Below are 9,434 nucleotides of genomic sequence, written 5' to 3'. Positions count from 1 at the left end.
TATCCTTATGGATTAAAAGTTGCTGCCGGTTAGGTTAGGCTGTCTTCCCAGTCGACAAAAAGTTGGAAAACTAGGACTATCAATTTGATATTGTCTGATTTTATTTATATAGGTATCAATGTACAAACAATAATTCAACGTTTATGAATTACTGCTAGACAAATTCCTGTAATTTCGACAGTGACTCACTGTCATCAAAAATCTGAGGTACTTCTAGAAGGTCCAGAAAATGATGTATTTTAGGTCTATAGCCGCTATACAGGTAACTAACTTTCCAGTGGACTAAAAGTTAAAAAACTAGATTTTTTCGATTTGATATTATCTCTTCTTTGTGTCACACATTTAATAAGTTATTATTTCTAGTCAAACTTCTTAAATATTATTTTGAATAAAATAAGAGGGTAACCTACAAAAAGACAAGAGATCCCACCATAAACAAGGAATGTAAGAAAATTCCAAGTCTCGCAACGCAATTCTTCTACTATAAAGGGTTGTGAGATCTCATGTAAAATCAAGTCAGTTTCATTTATTTAGTTTCTATTGAAGCACCTATTCAACAATATCATATCGTGCAATTCACAAGTTATTATAATGGACTGGAATAAAACTGGTTATTAAAGGTATTAAGACGTTGTTTTTTTTTATTAATAAAATCAATGAAAGATTACAAAAAAATGTAAATCTTATATTTTGTATATTGAAGGCAGACTTTCTTTTTATTTTGTTTATTGAAGGCAGGATTTGTGTCCAATAAAAATTGTCTTAAAAAATAAAAATATCACGTTTATGTCTGAATGGGATACATGATACATGATGCAACACTGCACCTAGCTTGAAGAACTACCGAAAATTGTCCATAAAGAGTGATAAATTGCAAGTTTAAAAAATCTGATGCAACACCTTAAAATTTACGAGGGGAATTTCACAATGCAAAATAAAAGTGTATTTTTCCTTCCTTTCAGAACATAATCCTATATGAGTCTATGAATCATTGTCCCCTTTACCTAAATATCACTAATAAAATTGATTCATCATTGTTTCAAAAACAGATTAATAATCCGTATGCAATTAAACATATATCAGAAAATTAAATAAGCTCCGAAACAAATCATATTTGGCTATATTTTTCTATAAATAATAAGATTCGTTCAGTTTTATTCAATAAAAACGAAAATAAAAAAAAAGACATGAAATTAAATAAATCTTATAGAGAAATTCCAAAATAATTAAAATTTAATGTTCCTTCTAAACTTATTTGAGTTAGCATGCAAAATTTACAGAAGAATTGGTTGTGGAGTCAGTGAATATCTTCCAAAAAACAAAACAATATACTGTTTATGCATTAAATACTAAATAAAGTCTTAAAATACATATACTATAAAATTATCTAGTAAAAAACTGCAAAATATACTAATAATTATCTTCTCAATGCAAAGGGAAAAGGACTACTTAAGACTAACAAAGAAAATATTGTGTTTGAGTCATGGAGGTATAAACTTTTATTTTTATCATATAAAATTTTAAAGTACACGTGTTTTATATAAATATCTATATTAAATATAATTAAAATAATAAAAACACATATAAATCTCAAATATCGATTTGTTGGAGCTTAAAACCTGATAGCATCTGTCATCAGTCATGACCAAACAAAGAAAAGTCATTTTATATTTTGAAGGCCGATTTTCTTTGATAGCATAGTCGTTTTTTTGACAATATAGAGTGGAAAAAATACTAAAAATATATTTTATCCTGAATCAGAATAAAAAACAACTATAGTATATACAGAAACCGATATACAGAATAGAATTACGCAAGTTTAGCCATTGATTTTAATGATTATAAAAATCTAACAAAAAACTAACGACATCAAACAAATCGAACCTTTCCAATCCCAGAAATATCCCTAAACGAAAAATGAACAAAGAAAACATCTCCTTTTATAAAACATATAGTATAGTATTTTTAAACCATATTAAATCAAGTTCTGACAATATGCTATAAAATATCTAGTAATCGACTAAAAAAATGGAAGACTACTTAATACTGAATTTATAATAAAAAGCAATAGCACATGCAAAAGAGTCTTCTAAATAAAAAGAAACTAAGGAAACACTTTGATTAAAGAACTATAAAAATGTATTTGTTATAGAGAATCAACACATAATTCAAAATGTAAAGTTTTTATGTAAAGTAGTGAAAATACTTATAGAACTAAAATCTCGATAGGTACTTTGTTGGAGCTTAAATCTTGATAGCATCTATCAAAGATAATAGATGCTATCAGGCTATAAGAACAAAGAAATTACTTTCCTTTGTGTTCCTATAACGTCCATAAAGACCGTTTTCACATATAACAGCACAGAGGTTCATAGGTAAAAATTCAGAATATATTGTTTCCTGAATTACAAATAATATGAACCAGTGAACCGGTTTCATGCCCAGTAGCAGCTTGGAAAAACATCATATTTGGGTCAAAATGCAAAGGAAACATGATGCAACAGTGCGGCTGTATTGACGAACAACCGTAACAACATTAAAACAAGAAAAAACAAAGTAAAATACCTGTCAACGAAAGTTCAATAGAAAAGTCCTATGGGTATTTCGTCACTGTCAGAAAATCTACAACATAAAATAGTTATTAATTTTTGTAAACACTGAGTTTGCGTTAATCCAACGGAGACTAATTGTCAGTAGTGGTTTACGAATAAACAAATTTGCCTAATGGTCAAAAAATGCTTAACGTTTCGGAAAGTATATCACTTCCCGTCGTCAGAAGCAAGAAAAAAACAAAAAAATATAGTATTTTTTATTAGTAGGTATTCTTTATTAGCAAAACAACTGTTGACAATTAGTCTCCGTTGGATTAATACAGCAGTGTTTCCAAAAAAATAACTATTTTATTTTGTACATTTTCTCAGTGACGAAATACCCATAGAACTTTTTTGAAAAAGAGATACCTAAATAAAATAAAATATTGTTTTGAAACCATACAAAATATAGTTCTGACAATATGCTATAAAACAACTAATAAAAAACTGGAAGACTACTGAGTTTAAAATGAGAGGAAATAAGAAATCTGAAAAAGAGTCTTCGAAACAAAAAAGAACAAAGAAAACACTTTGATTACAGAATGATAAAATTTTATTTGTTACCTATATAGAATAAAAATATAATTAAAAATATTGAAGTTTTTATGTAAAATAATGTAAATACCTATAATAGAACTTAAATCTCGACAGATACTTTGTTGAAGCTTAAAGCTTGATAGCATCTATCAAAGATAATAGATGCTATCAAGCTTCAAGAACAAAGAAGTTACTTTTCTTTGCGTTCGTATAACGTCCATAAAGACCGTTTTCAAATACATCATAAAGTAAAAATTCAGAATATAATATTGTTTCCTGAATTACAAATAAAATGAACCAGTGAACCGGTTTCAAGCCCAGTAGCAGCTTGAAAAAACATCGTATTTAGGCCAAAATGCAAAGGAAACATGATGCAACAGTGCGGCTATCTTGACGAACTACCGAAACCACCTTAAAACAAAAAAAAAATCAAAGCAAAACGCCTGCCAACGAAAAGTCAATATAATATAGGGAACGACACGATAACTCAAAGCGCTAGCTAGCAAACCGGTTTACCGATTTTTATCACGAATTGCATCATCATTTCAAGCCCTCGTCTAGGAGTTGGATCTCTCTCCGTCTCTCTCTCGCGCGCTAGCTTTTCTTTCGTTTTGTCGAAGCCTTATTACAATTTCGCCTGTATTTTCTAGGGAAAGCTCCGAAACCCTGGAAAAATACACCGCGATGCACGTACGGTTTCCTCTATTTTTCCTCCCCCGGTAAAAATCGTTTTATTGCAGCGAAAAATAAAACAAAATTATACACACATACACAACACCGGCTTATAAAACCATGTCAGAGAAGAACAAAGGATCGTTCGACTAGCGCGCGGCGTTGCCAGATCGGAAACTTATATTTCATTAAAGTTTCGAGTCAAACGTTTTCAGGTTTCCAATTAGTGGTTTCTATAGAATCTTCTTTTTATTAATTTTATATTTTCTCTCCTATTGCATATTAAGTGAGATTTTCGTCCTTAAATAATTTTAGTATTCTGCTTCGTAAAATTGCTCTGTATGGTTCTGAAAATTTAGGTTTATAAAATAACGCATACTATATACGATAAAGTACTCATGAGTCCGCGATTTAATTTGTATATAAATATATATACCTATTTAGATCCATTTTAACCCACACTAAACCAATGAACACTGGACTAAACTAAATAATAAAAGTAAGGTACTCGTACAATTTTTTGTAGAAGTCCAACAAAAAATGTGATATACAAAATACCATGTGAATGTGTTAAATTTTATATTGGTGAAACATCTAGACCCTTAAATGTTCGAATTTAAGAACATAAAGATTATGTAAGAAAGGGCGATTTTCAGGAATCTAAGATTTGCCAGCATTCATGGGACACAGGGCACAGGGCAGATTTTAACAACACAAAAATTATAATGAAAGAAGCGATAGCCTCTAAAAGAAAAATAAAAAAGCCTTTTTAATACAATCTAATAAAAATAAATGTATTGCTCATGCATCTGTAGAGGTTAATAATGTATGGCAAAGGCTTTTTTGATTTTAAAGAACATAACATAAATAAACATAACATAAGTAAAAATTGGATTAAAAACATATTAAAAAATATCTAATCATACAGAAAGTTTGAAGCTTTTTGGTTTTACCTTATTAAGAAATTGTTATCAGGTAGTAATTGTTAATTTTGAAATTTAACTTGATATAATGACATTTTAACAGAACGTCAACGGTTTTTACAGACGTAAAAACTAAAGTGTTCTCTAATAGTTGCAGTTAGATATTTTAATTTTTTTAGTTTTTTTCTTTGTTTTTTGTGTTTTTTTGCTTCCGACGAAGAGATATGCTTCCCGAAACGTTAAGCATTTTTTGTCCGTTAGGCAAATTTGTTTGTTAGTAAACCACTGCTGACAATTAGTCTCAGTTGGGTTAACGCCAGCAGTGTTTACAAAAAATAACTTTTTGAATGTGTAGATTTTCTTACAGTGGCGCTATCCCCTAAGATTTTTTGATAAATTGTTTGTTAGCACTGCTAGAAAACTACTAAAATATTTACATTTTTTAATGTGAGTTTATTAGAGACTAGAGATCTGCACGGGCCGGGTAGCCAGAACGGGCCTCAGGCCAAGCCCGGCCCGAACCCGGGCCTCGGGCCGGGCCGGTTTCGCACTGTCAATAGGGGTCGGGCCTCGGGCCGGGCCGGTTCCGCACTTTAAATAAACACAACTTTGCTTCTGTACATGTCTTTGAGACACCCTGTATTATAATAGGTGTTTTTAGGCTATGTTTATGTGAAATTGATAGATTGTCTGGAATCGACAAAGAACTACTTGGAATAATTGTAATTGAAAGGATTTTTGTAATTTTATTTTGATCATTTTATTTTAATGGTTCGGGCCGGGCCGGACTAGTTTAAGTTTTAACTTTCCACAAACCGGGCCGGGCTTACAAAACCTACTTCTCTTCTCGGGCCGGGTCGGGTCGGGCTACAAAAAACCGGCCCGTGCAGGTCACTATTAGAGACTGAGGCAGTGATTTGCAAGGTAAAAAATTTACTAAATCAGCTAATTGAGCAAATATAAAATCAATGATATTCGGTAGAAATTTTCTTAGTATTCTGGAAATATCAAAAAAAATTTTGAAAGTAAATCACTTCTTTTTGAAACTACGTCCTACCAGTCATTTCCTAGGTACTTATCTAGTTATATAATTAACAAAATGTATTTTTATGGAAGTCATCAATATTTTGATATTTTTGCATTTCCGTCTATTTGTATATTTCTTTTCACGACTTTTATAAAGTAGATTTTGTTTTCTTTGTGCTTGTACCCTTTGAACTATTCAATGGATGAATTCATAAAATCTGACGAAACTATAGAAGATCTGACAACGTAAAATCGTTCGACGGACGCGTACGTGTCCCCGCGACCGATCGTCAGGAATCGCGGTGCGTTCGTACATCTCCGGAACAAAGGAGGGAAGTCCCTATAAAAACCGGCGTCAGCTGTTCGAGCCGGCAGTCAGATCGAGAAATAGCAAGAAAGTAGGAGCTAGCTTAGTACAAGCAAAGCACCTCTGGTATCGAAGCCTAGGCTTCCCCGTTCTCAATTGTGATATTATTTTCTAAGTGTTAGAATTTTAAATTTTATCAAAGAAGAAAAATGGAGGTTCTGCCAGTACAAAACAATCACCCTCACTCGGAATATCAAACACAAAACAGTAAGTTCTTTTTTCATCGGTTTTACTTTCCCTTGGCGACTTTCACTTTAGCTTCCGATATTGCATCATCATTTAATTTTTCAAAACTAACTTGATTCTCGTTTATTCTAGAATGGTATTACGACCCGAGGCCTCATCTCCAGGAACCCTCCAATTCGGCAGCTCATTTCCTCTCGAAGATGCTGGAACAAGAGATCAGGTCAGCGAAGAAAACTCACCTCTCCGCCGGCGAAGTACTTCTACCGAACGGACTTCTGCAAAGGGTCAGCGAAGATGTACTAGCTGCAGCAGAGTCAGAGTGTTGCGGAGTGAGAGGCATGACTCTCCACCTGCTTTACGAAGGTGAGGAGGACTGCCGCAGAATGAGCTGTTTAAAATTGGATCCATCAACACCATCAACCTTCGAAGTCTATCTGACTTTCAAGCAAGCCAACGCCGGATGGGGCTTCTTGCCACAATTTTTAAAGTAAGTACCTGTGCAATTATCTTATTTTTTAATTCGGATTTTTTATTCGTTTTTTTTTCCTGTAACTGTTTAAATGTATAAAAACTTTTTTGGGGTTTGTTCTAAGGGATTTTTTTCTTTGTTACAGGAGAATAACAAGGGGTGGCACTGTAGTCATTAGTACGGACTACGAGATAACGAAAAAGAAGCTGTACCGGCCGGTACATCGCGAGTGAGATGACGCCTAGTCGTCGAAATTCCAGAGACTGATGGAAAATGAAAAAGCATATTACACATAAGTACTGTTTTCTTTTTTCTATTTTTATAGATGTATAAAATATGGAAGAATCATATAAGCGCAGCGTGATCTAGTTTTAGTTTTTCTAATTGTGTGTGAGGGCTGTTTTCGTTTCCGATTTTCCAAAAAAAATTGTTCGAAATCGTGAATATTCACGTTATCACTTCTCAAAGGAAAATGGAAGGAAATGCGTTGGGAAAACAGCCCGTTTATTTAACAGTATTCGACTTTTCCAGAGAGTTTGAAACTCTCCAGAAAAGATGTTCGTACGAGCGATGGTCCACACGGTCCAAAAGGATTCGATTCAACGAGTCCGTGAATTTTTTACGTGATATGAATTTTGTATTAAAATAATGCATATTGATATATAACATGTACCTGTACTTAAGATATATCGTCGTTTTAAATTTATCGATAAAAAAGAATTTAAAGTTTTTTTTTCATTTTCGTGTCATATTTTGAGGGAGAATCTTCATTTTTTTGTTTCGTCATAATAACTTTACTAAAGTATATTTTTTCGTTTATTAAAATTTCTTCATTTTAACCCATTCATTTTTATACGATCTCTCCTCGAACATATGTGTTTTTTAAAAAATATAATTTTTTTCTTGTGATATTTTAGTATGTAGACTACGTAGACGTAAAAATGTATCTGTGAAAAAAGTCGAAAAAAAAAGTATAAAAATGTTTTAACATACATGTTGGTACAAACAAATCGAAAAAATTTCATGTGTGTTAATTAAAAGAAAAAATATAATGCGAGGCTATATTATATATTGTCTATATTTAGAGAGTAAGAGTATTTATAAGTTTTTTATATTTGATGAATTTTGTAGTTTGATAGAATTTATCTATAGCTATGTGTGATATAATCAATAGAAGGGCAGGCTTAGTCCTGCACATTATCTCATGCTTCATAGAATTTATTAAGGACAGTAATAAAAAACATGTTTTTTTACATATGGCTTTCTTTTCCACCACCCCTATAATACTGACCTATACTCCAGTTTAAAACAGTTACTCAGAAACTTGAAACATGTTGAATGAAAATAAATATCAATGTTGATCTGGAAGTAGTTGATAAATATAATTAATGATCACGACTTTAATCTTTGAAATATATTGTTAGATGTTTCCATTGATTGGTGTGTAAGTTTTGAAACTTGGTAAAATTAAGTTGCGATTTTCCAAAAAAAAATGTTCGAAATCGTGAGTATTCACGATATCACTTCTCAAGGGAAAATGGAAAGAAATGCGTTGGGAAAACAGCCCGTTTATTTAACAGTATTCGACTTTTCCAGAGAGTTTGAAACTCTCCAGAAAAGATGTTCGTACGAGCGATGGTCCACACGGTCCAAAAGGATTCGATTCAACGAGTCCGTGAATTTTTTACGTGATATGAATTTTGTATTAAAATAATGCATATTGATATATAACATGTACCTGTACTTAAGATATATCGTCGTTTTAAATTTATCGATAAAAAAGAATTTAAAGTTTTTTTTCATTTTCGTGTCATATTTTTGAGGGGAGAATCTTCATTTTTTTTGTTTCGTCATAATAACTTTACTAAAGTATATTTTTTCGTTTATTAAAATTTCTTCATTTTAACCCATTCATTTTTATACGATCTCTCCTCGAACATATGTGTTTTTTAAAAAATATAATTTTTTTCTTGTGATATTTTAGTATGTAGACTATGTAGACGTAAAAATGTATCTGTGAAAAAAGTCGGAAAAAAAGTATAAAAATGTTTTTAACATACATGTTGGTACAAACAAATCGAAAAAATTTCATGTGTGTTAATTAAAAGAAAAAATATTATAATGCGAGACTATATTATATATTGTCTATATTTAGAGAGTAAGAGTATTTATAAGTTTTTTATATTTGATGAATTTTGTAGTTTGATAGAATTTATCTATAGCTATGTGTGATATAATCAATAGAAGTGCAGGCTTAGTCCTGCACATTATCTCATGCTTCATAGAATTTATTAAGGACAGTAATAAAAAACATGTTTTTTTAAGCATGGCTTTCTTTTTCATCACCCCTATAATACTGACCTATATTTTAGTAACAGATACTCAGAAACATGAAACATGATTGGAAATAAATATCAATGTTGATCTGGAAGTAGTAACGTGATAAATATAATTAATGATCACGAATTTAATCTTAGAAATATATTGTTAGATTTTTTCATTGAATGGTGTGTAAGTTTTGAAACTTGTTAAAATAAAATTGCGGAGGGTCTAAAACATTTCCATAAAAATGTTTACAAGAAATACGAATAGTTTTTATAATAAAATGACCTTGCATTAGCAATGCAATGAGACCAATGTTGATGAGACAGCATTGAGCGACA

At 31.4% G+C, this 9,434-nt stretch overlaps 1 protein-coding gene across 1 annotated transcript; it reads left to right on the top strand.

Annotated features, from left to right (window-relative positions):
- Nucleotides 1-6,102: 6,102 nt before the first annotated feature.
- On the top strand, nt 6,103-8,800 carry LOC115879238 (protein charybde-like). The gene is made up of 3 exons (XM_030895941.1): nt 6,103-6,323; nt 6,435-6,789; nt 6,917-8,800. Exons 1-3 carry the CDS (start codon nt 6,266-6,268, stop codon nt 7,002-7,004), a joined length of 501 nt encoding a protein of 166 aa, XP_030751801.1. The 5' UTR covers nt 6,103-6,265; the 3' UTR covers nt 7,005-8,800.
- Nucleotides 8,801-9,434: the final 634 nt, after the last annotated feature.

Source organism: Sitophilus oryzae, unplaced genomic scaffold (assembly GCF_002938485.1).
Source record: "Sitophilus oryzae breed Bouriz unplaced genomic scaffold, Soryzae_2.0 scaffold_1576_pilon_pilon, whole genome shotgun sequence".
In the NCBI taxonomy this organism is placed as follows: Eukaryota; Metazoa; Arthropoda; class Insecta; order Coleoptera; family Curculionidae; genus Sitophilus; species Sitophilus oryzae.
This window is presented reverse-complemented; position numbering and strand designations above follow the sequence as displayed.